General features: G+C 35.5%; 3 protein-coding genes and 1 long non-coding RNA gene across 4 annotated transcripts; 3 read left to right on the top strand and 1 right to left on the bottom strand.

Moving 5' to 3' along the window:
• Positions 1 to 1,787: 1,787 nt before the first annotated feature.
• On the bottom strand, positions 1,788 to 8,472 carry LOC120153003 (plasmodesmata-located protein 1-like). Its single transcript, XM_039165042.1, has 4 exons — positions 8,465 to 8,472; positions 7,630 to 8,384; positions 1,901 to 2,041; positions 1,788 to 1,795 (listed from the first exon to the last, which is right to left on the bottom strand). Exons 1-4 carry the CDS (start codon positions 8,470 to 8,472, stop codon positions 1,788 to 1,790), a joined length of 912 nt encoding a protein of 303 aa, XP_039020973.1.
• An 870-nt stretch (positions 8,473 to 9,342) lies between these two features.
• On the top strand, positions 9,343 to 9,821 carry LOC120152987. Its single transcript, XR_005518753.1, has 2 exons — positions 9,343 to 9,414; positions 9,773 to 9,821. It is a non-coding gene; the product is annotated as an uncharacterized LOC120152987 (long non-coding RNA).
• A 374-nt stretch (positions 9,822 to 10,195) lies between these two features.
• On the top strand, positions 10,196 to 11,543 carry LOC120152986 (homeobox-leucine zipper protein MERISTEM L1-like). The gene is made up of 4 exons (XM_039165032.1): positions 10,196 to 10,443; positions 10,884 to 11,087; positions 11,184 to 11,351; positions 11,440 to 11,543. The coding sequence occupies exons 1-4, from the start codon at positions 10,261 to 10,263 to the stop codon at positions 11,461 to 11,463; spliced, it is 579 nt and encodes a 192-aa protein (XP_039020963.1). The 5' UTR covers positions 10,196 to 10,260; the 3' UTR covers positions 11,464 to 11,543.
• A 92-nt stretch (positions 11,544 to 11,635) lies between these two features.
• LOC120152990 lies at positions 11,636 to 12,363 on the top strand. The gene is made up of 3 exons (XM_039165035.1): positions 11,636 to 11,667; positions 11,736 to 11,855; positions 11,950 to 12,363. Exons 1-3 carry the CDS (start codon positions 11,644 to 11,646, stop codon positions 12,118 to 12,120), a joined length of 315 nt encoding a protein of 104 aa, XP_039020966.1. The 5' UTR covers positions 11,636 to 11,643; the 3' UTR covers positions 12,121 to 12,363.
• Positions 12,364 to 16,338: the final 3,975 nt, after the last annotated feature.

Genomic DNA, 16,338 nt, shown 5'->3' with positions numbered 1-16,338 from the left:
CAGTCCAAGAGACCAAGAGCATGAAGAACGATAAGAAAAAGAAACAGAAGAAAGAGGTGCAAGTCTCCATCACCAAGAAGTCATTCATCTTCTATTTGAATGCCAAGAGGTACATCAATACGTTCAACGAGGTTGAACTTTGAGGCTTAGGAATGGCTATTCCTACTATTGTTACCATAGTTGAGATCCTGAAGCGAAATAGATTTGCAATCCAGAAATGAATAATGACATCGATTGTGCTCAACACCCATTAGGATCGAAAGGGTCGTCAGTTCGAGAAAGCTAAGATTGAGATAGTGTTGGGAAAAACTGAGAAATTTGAGGTCATCTGGAGTGCGTGTGTTGTAATTCTTTGCAAACCGGTCGACAACGATAGTAATGAGCCTCCATTATAAACTTCAATCGCTCAAGAAAGGTAGTGATACAATATGGGTTTACCTTACTCGAATTAAAGAGGTGTGCAATGTTCTTGCCTCCTGTGGAAATCTGATTTCGTCGATGGAGCATGTGGTCAGTATTTTAAAGGGGTTGTCGTGTGAATATCAACCATTTTTTTTGTTATAATTGCCATGAGGGAATCACTTTCCCTGAAAAGCTTATGTACTGTTGTCTAAACTTAACTTGTTGGGTTTGATACTCAAGTTGAAACACTTTCGATGAGTTTCAATCTTGCTCAAGGAAAAGCGGTTGATCCTAATCACAATTCGTATGTTCATGCTTCCAATCTATTCGACCAAATGTTTCAATGATGTTGCTGGTGTCTGGTTTGTTTCACATTTTTATAGAATATAATTTTTTAGAATTTTTTTTTAATGTTCATTCACATCAAAAGTTTGCATCGGTTCAAGTCGAACGAAAAGAAGCATCGCACTTCCGATTCAAGTCGAACGGAAGGAGGCATCGTACTTTCGATTCAAGTCGAACGGAAGGAAGCATCGCACTTCAAATTCAAGTCGAACGGAATGAGTTATCGTACTTTCAATTCAACTAGAATGGATGGTTTACTAAATCGTTGTCCAAATCTTCGTTTGAGCAATTTCGACCTAAAGTGCATGTTTTCTCATTTGCTCAAGGAGAATGAAAAGAGTAGTGAGAATATTGGAGTATGTAGAATGCTAATGTGTGCATTGACTGAGCTTTACTGTGTGTGTGTGAGTTGTTATGGTTGTTAAGAATAGTGACGTATGAAGTTTGTTATGGATGTTGTTACAGGTAGTTGTGAGATTGAGAAAGCTTGAAGTCATGACTACTATATAAGCTAGTTGTGTTGTAGTTACAGAGATGGAATAATAATAAAACCAGATGTTATTCATTTCTTCTTATTCAACTTCTCAACTTACATTCTAAAAAAAACATTGATTTTTCTGTTGTTACAGCCATGTTCAAGCAGCTTATGCTAGTTTTCTCTAGGAAATAGATGAAGATGGAGATGAATGTATGGTGCCTAGCGATATCGATAGCATTCCCGAAGCCTTGGCAAGCACTTAAATAGCCAGCGAATGAAAATTTCCTGTAAAAGTGTACACATTCGACTTATGCATTCAGTAGATATTTGATAATAATTATGAAGTTACAATTCTTCAAGTATATGAATCTTAGAAAAACTCTTGATATATGTTATTATATATATACATATACATAGAAAATGTATATACATATGAAAGACCAGCCTATAAGCTACAAAAAATAACATGCGCTGCAAGTTAAAATGGTTAGTATTCATCTGTGGCGAAGATTGACATTTTCCCATGAAAATTTCTACATTTTAGACCGCAAAGCTCATTTTCTCAATACCCTGCACATAATCATGTCAGAAAATGTATAATTTCCCAGTATCGACAAAATTAATGATCTGACACTTGTGAGAGATGAGTAAATGTGTTAGAAATTGTAGCATAACCTGAAAGCTTGCTTCTTCGTTTCTTAAACATTGATTTTAGAAACATGAGGCAAACGATAACGAACCCCAAAGCAGCCACTCCTCCGAAAACGATTGCCACCGTCCTCTGAGTACTTTGCCTCATCGTACCTGTCCTTGTCCCTACACCAGTTGAAAAACCACCACACCATATTTTATTTTGCAAGTATGTTGGCTTATTAGGTGAAGATTCTAAGACAAAGAATGAAGCTAGGATACTAACATAAATTAAAGGACCATTAATAAACAAGGGACCTCTACAAGATTATTATTATTATACTAATATTTGAATCCGATGGATTTTTATTTGATCCGATTTTATAAAGTGGAAATACAAAAACCATAGGAAACAAAATAGAAATCCACATGTATTCTTCACAAAAAGACCAATCTCTTTTTAATTAGCCACGATCTACATCATTGTTTAAAGTCATTTGCTTTATCTTTAGAGCATAAAACGAAAACTTAGAGGTCCAGGTGGAGCCTTGGCCCGAGAATTCAAGCTTGCAAATTATCTTCTTCAGTTTTTCAAGAGGTGATCATAGAAGAAAGTATAAAAAAATAAAAACAAAGGGATAGATTGGTGCAAGAAACCAAGTTTGACATACATGTTAATGTAGAACTGGAAGATAATTTATTGTTCTTTACCAGAAGATGGGGATATGGTCGGAGCTGTTGAAAATTGGTTTTCGGTGGTGCAAGTTGTTGCATCGAAAGTACCGAAAAAAATTGTCAAAATTCGGTGCAATAATTGTTGAAAAACTTAAATGGTAAAATTGCTAAATTAACCCATATACTTTAAGGTATTTACAAGATTAGTCCTTAAGCTTCAACTATAAATATCCTAACTCATTTAGCTTCAAAATCATCCCAAATCATTTTAGTTTTCTCCCAATACTAGAGAATTTAGAGAGTTTTTTAGAGTTGTTTTCTCCTTTTTATCAAGAGAGAACTATTATTGTTTTCTCCTTGTTAGATTAAGAGAAGTTGTAATTCTTATTTTCTTATAGTGAAATTCTTCTATCTTTACCTGTGGTTTTTACCCTATATTATTTAGCGGTTTTCCACGTAAAATTTGTGTCTTCTTTATCTTCATTTTTATTTTCTCAAATTATCAGTTACGATTTTGCTCTATCCGTATTCCGCAATAATTGGTATCAGAGCCAGATTTGAGTGTGTAATATCTACTTATTGTATTTGTGGTTGCCACCAAAAGGTAGATCTTATAACATAAGAAAGTAATAAGGTATTACCCATTCTTTGAAGGTTTTAGAGAACTATTCACGATAGTGAAATAGTGAGAGCTATCCGTAATAGAAGTTATGGCAACGAAATTTGATATTGAAAAGTTCAATGGGAGAAATTTCTCATTTTGGAAATTGAAGATGAAGGCACTCCTGAGGAAAGACGGTTGTCTAGCAGCTATCAGTGAAATGCTGGTAAATTTCACAGATGACAACAAATGGATCGAAAACGGGAATGTTATGGTAAATTTTCATCTACCATTAGCAAATGAAGTATTGTCAAGCATCGAGAAGAATAAGACATCTAAGGAGATATGGGATCATCTCACCAAACTGTACGAGGCCACATCGTTGCACAATAAAATTTTCCTTAAGAGGAAATTATACACTCTCCGGATGCCAGAATCTACTTCAGTGACGGAGCACTTAAACACATTGAACACTTTATTTTTTCAGCTTACATCCTTAAGATGTACAATAGGAGAACAAGAACGTGCTGAACTTCTACTTCAAAGTCTACCTGATTCGTATGATCAACTCATCATCAACTTGACAAACAATAATGTCACCATTCTAGTCTTCGATGATGTTGCAGCTGCTGTTCTACAAGAAGAAAATCAGTGCAAGAACAAGGAAGACAGACAAGTAAATCTATAACAAGCAGAAGCGTTGACAACGATGAGAGGGAGATCAACAGAAAGTGGCCAAAGAAGCAGTCACAAACATAGTATATCAAAGTCGAGAAGCAAGAAGGATTTAAAGTGCTACAACTATGAAAATAAGGGTCACTTGAAGAAGGATTGTTGGAGTCTAAATAAAACTCCAATCCACAAGGCAATACAACAAACACTTCATATTATGGAAAGAGATTTGTAGATATATGGCTCATTGATTCAGGAGCAACATATCACATGACCTCAAGAAGAGAATGGTTTCATCATTATGAACCTGTCTTAGGAGGATCTGTGTATAGTTGCAATGATCATGCCTTAGAGATCGTTGGCATGGGAACCATCAAATTGAAGATGTATGGTGGAACAATTAAAGTTGTTCGAGATGTGCGGCACGTGAAAGGCCTGAAGAAAAATTTATTATCCTACGGATTGTTGGATAATAATGCAAGAAAGATTAAAACATGGAAAGGAATCATGAAGGTGTTTCGTGGAGCGCTTGTGGTGATGAAAGGTGAAAATATAGCAGCAAACTTATACATGCTGAAGGGAGAGACTTTGCTAGAAATAGAAGCCTCTGTTGCCTCATGTAGTTCAGATTCTGCAATGCTATGTCATCAGAAACTTGGACACATGTCAGAACAAGGAATGAAAGTCCTTGTGGAGAAAAAACTACTTCCAGGCATAACAAAGGTATCACTTACTTTGTGTGAACATTGCATAACAAGTAAGAAACACCAGTTGAAATTTAACACGTCAAATTCTAGAGTCAAAAGTGTTCTAGAATTAGATAATTCTAACGTATGGTAAGCATCAGTTACATCCCTAGGTGGAGCAAAATACTTTGTCTCATTTATTGATGACTACTCCATGAGATGTTGGGTGTATCCTATTAAGAATAAGTCAGATGTGTTTTTAACTTTAAAAAACTTCAAAGCACGGGTAGAACTTGATTCTGGAAATAAGATCAAGTGTTTCAGAACAAATAATGGAGAAGAATACACAAGTGAAGAATTTGATGACTTTTGCAAGAAAGAAGACATCAAAGACAGTTCACAGTGGTGAACACTCCTCAACAAAATGGAATGGCAAAGCATATGAACATAACCTTGTTAGAAAGAACAAGAGTAATGTTGAGGGCTGCAGGCCTAGAAAAATCATTTTGGGCAGAAGCAGTCAATACCACCTGTTATTTGGTGAATCGAGCTCCATCAACTGTAATAGAGCTGAAGACACCAATGGAGATGTAGACTAGTAAACCAGCTGATTATTCAAACCTCCATGTATTTGGAAGTATTGCGTATGTGATATAAAACTCCCAATAAATTTCAAAGTTGGATCCAAAATCCAGGAAATACAAATTCTTGAGGTATGCTGATGGAGTAAAGGTGTATCACTTGTGAGATCCCACTGCCCGCAAAGTGATCATCAGTAGGGATGTTATCTTTGTAGAAGATAAACTACAAAGAAAAGAAGAAGATGATAGCACTGAAAAGTCAGAGACTACACAGATAAATGTGGAAAATGAGTTTGAACAAGTATATTCTTCTTAAGCAGAACCAGCACATGATGAACAAAAACCAGAGAGTTCTGAAGCTCCAACAACTCGTCAATTAGATCGTGTGAGAAGACATCCAAATTGATGCTCAGATTATGTTATAGAAGGAAATATTGCATACTGCCTTTTAACAAAGGATGGTGAGCCATCAACATACCAGGAGGCAATAAAAAGATCAGATGCTTTACTGTGGATGATGGTGATGCAAGAAGAAATTAAAGCCCTTCATAAAAATAATACATGGGACCTTGTGCCACTACCACAAGGAAGGAAGCCAATTGGTAACAAATAGGTCTTCAAAATCAAGTGAAATGGTGACGATCAAGTGGAGAGTATCGTGCAAGACTGGTGGTCAAAGGATATCTCAAAAAGAATGTATTGATTTCAATGAAATTTTTTCTCCTGTGGTTCGACTAACAACAGTTCGAGTAGTCTTGACAATATGTGCTACATTGAATTTACATCTAAAGCAGCTAGATGTTAAAACAACTTTTCTTCATGGAAATCTTGAAGACTAGATTTATATGCTCCAGCCTGAAGGTTTTGAAGAAGAAGAAAAGAAGAACTTGGTTTGTAGGTTGAACAAATCTTTGTACGGTCTAAAGCAGGCGCCGAGGTGTTGGTATAAGAGATTTTATTCCTTCATTATGTGTCTTGGATACAACAGACTTAATGCAGACCCTTGTGTTTATTTCAAGAGGTTTGGTGATAATGATTTTGTTATATTACTGTTGTATGTGGATGACATGTTGGTTGCAGGACCCAACAATGATCATATTGAAGAATTGAAGGCACAACTGGATAGGGAATTTGAAATGAAGGACTTGGGATCAACAAACAAGATTCTAGGGATACAAATTCACCGAGACATAAATAATAGTAAGATTTGGCTTTCACAAAAGAATTACTTGAAGAAGATCTTGTCACGATTCAACATGTAAGATTGTAAGCCAATTTCTACCCCTCTTCCAATTAACTTCAAATTATCCTCCAGTATGAGTCTTAGCAGTAAAGAGGAGAGGATGGAGATGTCTCGAGTGTCGTATGCATCGGTATTAGGAAGTTTAATGTTCGCTATGATATGCACAAGACCATACATTGAACAATCACTGGAAGTGGTTAGTTTGTACATGGCGAATCCAGGTAAAGAGGATTGGAATACAATAAAGAGAATCCTAAGATACATCAAAGGGACCTCAAATGTTGCATTATATTACGGAGGATCAAACTTATTTATCAATGGGTATGTCGATTCTGACTATGTAGGGGATTTGGATAAAAGCAAATCTACAACAGGATATGTGTTCAAAATTGCTGGTGGAACTGTAAGCTGGGTTTCAAAATTGCAGTCAGTTGTGGCTACATCTACAACAGAAGCAGAATATGTAGCAGCTACATAAGCCAGTAAAGAAGCAATTTGGTTGAAGATGTTATTGGAGGAGCTTGGGCACAACCAAGAGTATGTCTCTTTGTTTTGTGACAGTCAAAGCTCCTTGCATCTAGAAAGGAATCCATCATTTCATTCAAGGGCAAAACATATACAAGTTCAATACCATTTCATTCGTGAAAAGGTGGAAGAAGTGACGATAGATATGCAGAAAATCTATACCAAAGACAACATAGCAGATTTCATGACGAAGGCAATCAATGTTGATAAATTTACCTAGTGTCGATCCACTTATGGCCTGTCAGAGACGTAAGCAACATGATGGTACAAGGTAGAAAGAATGGTGTGAAGATATGATTGTTCCAATCAAATCTTCAAATGGGATATTGTTGAAAATTGGTTTTCGGTGGTGCAAGTTGTTACACCAAAAATAATTTGTCAAAATTCAGTGCAGCAATTGTTGAAAAACATAAATGGTAAAATTGCTAAATTAGTCCATGTACTTTAGGGTATTTACAAGATTAATCCTAAACTTCAACTATAAATTCCCTAACCCATTTGGCTTCAAAATCATCCCAAATCATTCTAGTTTTCTCTCAATACTAGAGAATTTATAGAGTTTTTTTTTATATTTGTTTTCTCATTTTTATAAAGAGATCATTATTATTGTTTTTTCTTTGTTAGATCGAGAAAAGTTGTAATTTCTATTTTCTCATTGTAAAATTCTTCTATCTTTGCCTATGGTTTTTACCCTATATTGTTTAGCGATTTTCCACGTAAAATTTGTGTCTTCTTTATCTTCATTTTTATTTTCTTAAATTATCAGTAACGATTTTGTTCTATCCGATAACCGTATTCCGCAACATGAGCTTCATCAAAATAGTAGCTATAGCTAATGTAGCACTGGTGCAGATAAACCTGCCCCGAAACCGAGTCACCACAGTCCTCTTTTGCAGCCTCAAAAGCACTTTTCCCACAATCCCCACAATCACTCGTTCCCAAATCACCCTCACACTGCCCCAAAACGTAAAACGATACATATTGTCCGGTGTAAAACAAGTTGCCCCCGCCACCACTTTTTACACCATTCTCTGCCGTGTTGAAAGCGGCGTCTCTCCTGCTCTCGAGCTCGGCTTCACTCGCCTGCGATGACCCACAAACCCTGTACAGAAACTCAGTCGCCGGCACCTGTTTGAACCCAACGATCTCGTACCTCAGATAACAACTGCTCAGCTGAATCCAAGCATCAACAGCTTTTCCACAAAGCTTATCAATCATTTCTGGGATCTTACTGACGCAGGTATAACACGGGGTCGTTGTAAGGTCTCCCCTGTATTGGTAAAGCCCCATTATCGCATTCGTGTCCTCGCCGGAGCTTGCCTTGGAGAATGGTTTCAGTGATGACTGTGAAACCAGTGTTGACATGAGGTTCTGTAAGTAAACTCCTGATGCGTCTTGAAATTTCTGGTCTGCACTGCCCTTGAAGACTAAGTTGGTGAAATCTGCAGCTATTGTAAAGGAAGTAAGAGACCCACCAAAGAGAGTGACTGAAAACAGAGAAACACGGAGCAAACAGAGGGATTTTCTGGGTGAACCTATTTTAGAACTGGGAAAAAAAGTATGGTTTGATTTGAGGATCTCTATTTTTTTTACATGCAATTTCAGGGTCTCTATAGGCGTATCTACAGTGTCATTATTGCTTTAATTAAAGTTTGAAGATAATCCAAAGAAAGTATATTTTAAGCTTAAATATATTAAGTGATTTTAATAATAAAATAAAATAATATTCTTTTAAAAAATTTAAATTGGAGCAGTCATTTATAAATTATCAAATGTTTAAACTGAATGAAAATAAAATTTTAAATTAAATTAAATCATACAATCTAATTTAAATCGATTTCTATTTCTTTCTTTGGCCCACATTTATAGACATATTCATAATTTAGTTAAAATCGAATTAGTCAATCAAATCGAAATTTTAGTCGATTAATTGGTTAATAATTAGTGATTTTTTTCAAATTTAAGTTATTGAGTAATTAAGTTCGAAATGAGTTAATTAATAAAATTAACTGAAATTATTAAATATTTTATACTTATATATTATCTATATATTATTTAGTTTATGGGTGTTTAAACTTTGATTTTAAATGAATTAACCGACCAAAATAATCAAATAAAATAAAAATATTTAATATTTAATATATAAAATATATTTTTTATAAATTTTGATTAATTTAGTTAGCAGGCCAATTAACATAATTTAGTTCGGTTTGGTTAATTTGTTTAAAAAAAATAGTTCAATTATAACTGCTAAAAAATAAACAATTCGTTTAATGAATTTTGGATAATCAATTAATAAGTTAACCGAGTTAACCGATTGAACACTTCATAATTTATACTCAATCTATCTTGCTTCTAGAAGACCAACGGAAACACGCGTCAACTTATATAACTACCTTAAACCCTTGGAGACTTTTCAAGTTCTGGCGGGAGTATAACTGGAAACAGAAACAATCCTTAATCTCACTATAAAAAACCCTCTTTAAAGCCCTTTTCTCTCTCTCTCTCTCTCTCTCTCTCTCTCTCAACTTCTTCTCCATCTGAAGAAATATTTGAGTTTGTTCTTGTTTTCCGAGGTATTTTTTCTGCTCTTTGTTTTACTTATCTTTTATCCTTTTCCGTTCCTATTTTTCTTCATTGAATTGAAAGATAGATTGCATTTGATTTTGAATCATCAGTATCGAAGAACAAACAAATTTTCTTGATAAACTTATGAATGTATCACATTAATTTTCCAAGAAATTCGTTTTCTTCTCTTTGGCCTTTTTCTTTCTTGTAGTTTCAATCACTTTATTTTGATTCTTGGACAGCTAATTAATCTTCTTCAGGTATTTTCTTTTCTTTTCTTGGAGAGCGCATGAGAAACCTTGAGAACATTATTTTTTTTTCTTGTTTTTTGTAAACTTGACTTTCAATTTTTTTTATGTCTTTCAGGCTTGGAAACCAAGGTGTCGAAGATCTGGTGATGGACTCTAGACCGGTGTAGTATAAAAATTCACCAATTTTCTTTTTGGTTGAAACAATAAAGATGAAGCATTTTAGTATTTAAGTGCAATAATTAAGAGAAAAACTAAAATGATACTTAAATCTTTGATTTTGACAAAAGTCGCTTGCTGCAGTTTCCTGGACCTTCTAGGTGTAGGAGGATAAGGATATATGTAGATGATCACGAAAACTCTACGGGTGGAGCTTTTGCAGATGAAGAAAGAACTAGAACTTCTACAAAGGAAGGCAAATGCAATGGACCCTCTTCTATTGAGTTGAATAGGCATAAAAAGGAAGACAAGCCTTCTGCAAATAGAATATACGCCTGTATAGACTCTTCAATATTGTTCAGACCACTTACTCGTAAACGACTAGTTACTGACTACCAAATATTGCAATTTGCAAACGATCACTGAAAGGCAGCTTACCTGGAGGTCATGACACTGGCAAAGGAAGCAGGCACTTGGGTTCGAGCAAAGCCCTGGTTAGGTAATCTGGATGATCTTGTAAATGTGTTCCGAACTCCACCTCTTCCTGGAAAAAAGATAGAATTCTCTGCTGCAACTGCAGTCATTCCAGATATCCCAGCATCTGAGATGGTCGCTATCATGATGCATGTGGTGAGTATTTCATATTTTTCTTAGATTCCCTTTTGTTAAGACTTGAGAATTGTAGTGGATCTGATATTGCAAGTTTTGTGTATCAATGGTTCATACTTCATAATCATTAGAAGTTGTCCCTTCTTATGCTCTTGCTGTATATGTTTCCAGAACAATAAGTGGTCTAAAAGTCACTGTTTCCCTTAGTCAAACATGGAGAGGAGTATAAAGTAATTGGGGGTCTTCGGGATTTAAGCATAACTGATGTAACCATATGGGGTGCAATAGAGGTAAACTGGTCTTCTTTTCATGGAGTTCACTTCCATTTGGTTAGTGTCATTTGCTCATCTGTCAACCAATGCATGTTTGTTTAGCTGAGATTGAGATTTGCAGGCACGATTGTCTTTGATTTTGTCCCCTATACTAAACTTGTATGTTCCATGTATATATGATTGGCACAGGTGCATGCAGAGATTCAACTACCATCAACATTGGTGCCGACTAGATATTTCGAATTTTTGCTCTATGTTAAAGAGATAATGGATGGTGTTTACATAATTGTTGATTTCACAAGCCATTATGTTGGTCATCCTCATGCAAAGTGTAATAGTGAAAAGAGACCATCAGCGGTAATAATCAGGGAACATGGACCTAAAGATTCTGAGGTTTGTAGTCTTTTATAACTTGTTTTTCCCTTACAGTTGCTTCAGTGTAATGGAAAAATATTTTTCAGTTAGTATTCCAAATTTCTTCTCGAACAGATTATATGGATTGAGAATGTGGAAGTGGAGGAAATCAGAGAAAACTTGTACTCAATAATCATTTCCCACTTGGCATACTGTGCACATCGTTGGATAAGCACACTATTATGGAAGCTGAAGCGTGACAAGAGCTCTTTTGCTGATATCAAAATTGATGTGCATCCCAGAGGTACTAACAAGTCTTGTTTTCTTTTCAGTTTTATTCTCGGACATTAAACTTTTTGATTCTAGCATTTGTCAGTGTTGTGGTGTGCAGCTGTTTCTTTTCTCTTGGCTTTAACCCAACCCATGAAGCGTTTCTTTATGGAGTGTGTTTCTCAGCATCCCGATAAAGCTGTACTTACTGTAACAACTAGTGATTAAGATCCAGTAAGGATTCTGCATAACCGAACGCTAACAGATGTCGGCCTAAACAGCTTCAGGGTTCAAGATAAACCGCTCTCAGTTTTTTCAATTTTTAATGAAAAGGGATCTACAGTTGGCGGTATGAAAGAAATAAATCTTTTAAACCAATTGTTGTCCATTTCTGATGAAATAGAATGTGCATTTCAGTTCTGTGCGTTTTCAAACTCTGAGATTGATGAGGTCCATGAGGAGCCTGAGCAATTGTTCACATTTGCCACTGATGATAAAAGTAATATCAACTTCCTGCACAGAAGGAATACAGAACAGGTAAAAGTATGCTCACAAATAAAACCCAAAATTTTCCTTTTTTTTTTTACTAGTGTTCGCTCAGTCATTCGTTTCCACTTTCTCGTTGTATCAGGGAACCTTATACATCTTACAGGAAGTTTCAGTGGACGAATATTGCTCCTTTATCCTATCCAAAACTATTCCTGAAGAGTTTGTGAACGTTCACATTGTTTGCGGAAAGCAAAGCTTTTATGAGGACTGTGATCATAGAATGGCTAACATAACCCTTCCGGTTTTGCTATAATGCCTGATGGCCCTGGAGGCCTAGAATGCGATGCTTCTCTCGTGACCTTCCTCGTGCAGATATATTATGATCCTTTAGAAGGTGCTGTTCATATCGAGACCGTTAGAAAAGATTTTATCAGTTATTTGAATTATATCATCCAAGAGGTGAATGAAAGGGGTAAGTTGAATTGATGAGATTGTCACAGAAATACTTACCAGGGGCCTGTTCTCACTGCTTTTTCTAACTTTGTTTTTGCAGTTGTTGGGAATGACTGAACTTGAGGCAAGGCAAGGCTTCATCGGTGCACGTAAATCATTGATGGTAAAACAAGATACCTTAGATATGATTAAAATAGCCGATAAAATCTTTTCTAACAGTCTCAACATCGAGCAATCATATGTAGCTTTGATCAATACTTTCCGGGTAATTCACACCAAAGGTCACTAATACTTTTTGGATTTAGTGAATATCTCATATTCTTTGATTGATAGAAGAGGTTCTCATGAAGTTAGGTGTGGTTAGGGGTGCACAAAAAATCCGAATATCCGAATATCCGAAAAAAATATCCAAAACCGGTTTTGGGAAAAACCGGTTTTTTTTAACCGGTTCGGATTTTTTTAAACCGGTTATTTTAACCGGTTTGGAGAAAAAAACCTAGACCGGTTTTTTTACCGGATAAAAAACCGGTTAAAAAACCGGTTTTTATCCGGAAAAAAAAATCGGTCTGGGTTTAAAAAACTAGCCGTTAATATAGCCGTTGGGGGGGTTTTGTGACCGTTTTTGACCGTTTTTTTCTTTAAAAAATTACCATTTTACCACCCTAAACATGTATAAATAGGTTGGGGATGTATTTGGTTGATTACAAATTCCTCAAATCTTATTACACAACACTTAAACATCTCTCAAATCTTACTTTTGTAATTTTTTGTTCATCATGAGTAACACGGCTGAATCTTCCGTCAGGGGAAACCTTGAAGTCGTGAGAGTGATCGAACACACTCGAAACAAAGACATTTGGGATCACTACGATTTATGTGAGATGTCAAATGGCTCGAGGAGGGCGCGTTGTAAACTTTGTCTAAAGTTTCTTGCATCGGAAGGAAACACAACGTTGAAGAACCATTTGACAAAATCATGCAAGGCACTTCGCTCAAGATCGGATCCTAGTCAATCGAATCTTACACCGCAAGGTGGGTTTTTGTTTACGACAACGAAAAATTACGAGAAGCGTTTACAAAGTTCGTGATTACAAAAGCATTGCCGTTCGACCACTTGATGATGAAGATTTCACGACAACAATTCAACAACTAATGCAACCACGTTATACTCAAGTAAGTCGTACTACCCTTAGAAGAGATGCTATAAAAATGTGGCGTACGGCGAGGGAAAAAAATGATTTTAGGATTCCAAGAACACCGTTATGGTGTGTCGCTTACATGTGACGTTTGGAGTTCCCCTCATAATACCGGAAATTCTTTTTAGCCGTTACGTCACATTGGTTAGATCAAGATAATTGGCAAATGATGAAAAGAACAATCGCGTTTGAATTATTCGGTGAGCCGCATATCGGTGTTAATTTATTTACACTTTTAAAAAGGGTAATTTGTCTTTATAAATTAGAAAATAAAGTTTTTTCTATATCCTTTGATAATGCATCGAATAATACAAACGCGGTTCCAAGATTGAAATATTACTTTCACCGATTTTAGACGGTGCGTTTTTTCATACCCTTGCGTTGCACACATAATTAATTTATCCGTGCAAGCCGTTTGGAGGTTATTGAGCCGATTAGATTAGAATTCAAAACAATGATAAAATCGGTTCTTTGTAACAACAACAAAAGACTAAATGATTATAAACGATTTTGTAAGTCCGTTAATAAAAAGCTTTGGGTCCTAATTTGGATTGTCCAACTCGTTGGAACCAACTTGGATGATGATGCATACTGCCTTAAGGCAAAGGGAAACATTGCAAACATTTCACGATCGGCTTTTCGAGAGGGGTCATGTCCCAAACATTTATCCGGATTCGAGTTGGGAAACTATAGCCAAAATAACCGATTTGCTTGAGGTTTTTAAAAATGCAACAACTTTTTTATCCGGTGTTTATTACCCTACTAGCCTGTTGGTTCTTAATCAAATATTTTTGTTGGCTACCCGACTAAATGACTTTGAATTTGAAACCGAAGTTTTTCAAGAAATTGGTTTTGCAATGAAGGAAAAACTTTTAAAATATTTTAAGGAGATTCCCCCCATTTTTACTTGTGCCGCCGCTTTAAACCCAACGTTAAATGTTGGTGGGGTTGAAACACTAATTGAACAAATTGCGTTTGCTTTTAATCTAACCGATGATGAACCCAACTTTGTCCAAAACCAAATAAATTATTTTAACAAATGTTTTCGAGACATGTTTGCAATTTATTTAAATAAATACGGATCAAGTAGTGTAATACACGATCAAATGAGAATGAATGCGGAATCATCTAGTAGACGTCCAAGTAACATAAATTTGAATCTTTTTAACACTCTTGTAAATTCCCAATCCAAACGATCACGTACTACCACCCCAAGTAGCGAGTTGGGAAATTATATGTCATGCGATTTTCTATCAAAAATGACATTTGAAGAGTTTGAAAGTTTGGATATTTTGGCTTGGTGGAAAGAAAAGGAAGCACAATTTCCGATTCTAGCCGCCATGGCCCGTGATTTACTAACCGTCCAAGCTTCTACGGTAGCTTCGGAATCCGCTTTTTCTGTTAGTGGCAGGGTTATATCGCAACGGAGATCAAGACTAAGTCCCGAGTCGGTGGAAGTATGCATTTGTTTAAAGGATTATTTGGATGGAGCGGCTCGTAAGCAACATATCACCACCCTAGAAGATGCAATTGATGCCGATTTGGAAGCAAACATACACATTGAAGAAGTCGAACTTGGAATATCCCCTCCAAACGAAGAAGCCGAAGATGATGAAGAGATGGCAATGTAGTTTATTTTATAACTTTATTTCAATTATCGTAAACTTTGTTTCAATTATCGAACTTGAAGTTTTTAAGTATTTGAATTTATCGAACTTGGAAGTTTTTAAGTATTTGAATTTATCAAACTTGGAAGTATTTAAGTATTTCAATTATGTTGAGTTAATTAAGTATTTCAATTAAGTATTTAAATTTATCGAACTTGAGGTTTGATGATTTCTCTTTGATTATCTCTTGATTCTAGTTGCTTGATGTTTCTTGTCTTTGATCAATGGCTTCTAAGCTTGCTTAAATACACTTTGAATCACTTCTGAACTTTAGTGATAATTAATGAAGATAATATAGCCGTTTAAGTGTGAAAACATTTAATAAAAATGCTTGGAGCGTGGGGGAATCGGTACCCTCATAGGGAATCGGTTCCCTAAGTGTAAAATTCAAATATTTCGACCGTTGAATAGGGGGGAATCGGTACCCCCTATGGGGGAATCGGTTCCCTCCGAGCATTCTGGAAATCTCGGAGCCAAACCATTCAGTGAGGAATCAGTACCCCCTTGGGGGGGAATCGGTTCCCTATGAGTAATCTGGAATATTAAAATCGGTTTTTTTATAACCAGTTTTTTAAAAAAACCGGTTTTTTTAAAACCGAAACCGGTTACACCGGTTAGGATATCCGGCCCTCCAAACCGGTTAAAAACCGAACTGGTTATTTTATAAACCGGTTTTTTTTCTATGAGAAAAAACCGGATCGAATAAAAACCGATCCGGATCGGTTTGAAATCCGATAAATGTTCATCTCTAGGTGTGGTGAGAAAAGTAATGAAGGGGCTTGTTGCACATGTATCCTCTTAAGTAGGTCATAATGTGAATTGAAAGACTGCATATAAACAAAGCGTAAGCATATAATATAATTAATACTTAATGGATGAAAAAGAATAATAAATTAGGAGATTTCAAGTAATCATTATATTTGAAAAAAAAATCCCAGCATATAATACAATTTAATACCAACAATAGCAGAATAATAGGTTCAAATCTATTTGTTCATACCTAATTAAAACATTGAATATTTATTGGAACAAGTTCATTTTTGTATTACATGATAAAATAAGTATTACTTCAATAAATAACTTTTTATGACACCTACATCTACATTATTTCAATAATGCAAAATGTAAATATCAATACATACAACAGAAAAAAAAAGGTTTAAAATCAAGTTCTAACACTTCTAAGACAAGCAAAAGTTAATGAATTTATCATTT

Source organism: Hibiscus syriacus, unplaced genomic scaffold (genome assembly GCF_006381635.1).
Source record: "Hibiscus syriacus cultivar Baekdansim isolate YM2019G1 unplaced genomic scaffold, ASM638163v2 tig00111097_pilon, whole genome shotgun sequence".
NCBI classification, from domain to species: domain Eukaryota; kingdom Viridiplantae; phylum Streptophyta; class Magnoliopsida; order Malvales; family Malvaceae; genus Hibiscus; species Hibiscus syriacus.
The sequence above is the reverse complement of the archived record's forward strand: the minus strand, read 5'-3'. Positions and strand labels throughout refer to the sequence as shown.

Excerpts from the sequence above, each read along its gene's own strand:
- LOC120153003 (XM_039165042.1), bottom strand. Across the intron at positions 2,042-7,629 it reads AGCTCATGTTGCGGAATACG|GGACAAGGACAGGTACGATG; the intron begins GTTATCGGATAG and ends CAACTGGTGTAG.
- LOC120152986 (XM_039165032.1), top strand. The coding sequence starts at position 10,261 with ATGACACTGGCAAAGGAAGCAGGCACTTGGGTTCGAGCAAAGCCCTGG. Across the intron at positions 10,444-10,883 it reads TCGCTATCATGATGCATGTG|GTGCATGCAGAGATTCAACT; the intron begins GTGAGTATTTCA and ends TGATTGGCACAG. Across the intron at positions 11,352-11,439 it reads AAATTGATGTGCATCCCAGA|CTGTTTCTTTTCTCTTGGCT; the intron begins GGTACTAACAAG and ends TGTGGTGTGCAG.
- LOC120152990 (XM_039165035.1), top strand. The coding sequence starts at position 11,644 with ATGAAAAGGGATCTACAGTTGGCG. Across the intron at positions 11,668-11,735 it reads AAAGGGATCTACAGTTGGCG|TTCTGTGCGTTTTCAAACTC; the intron begins GTATGAAAGAAA and ends TGTGCATTTCAG. Across the intron at positions 11,856-11,949 it reads ACAGAAGGAATACAGAACAG|GGAACCTTATACATCTTACA; the intron begins GTAAAAGTATGC and ends TCGTTGTATCAG.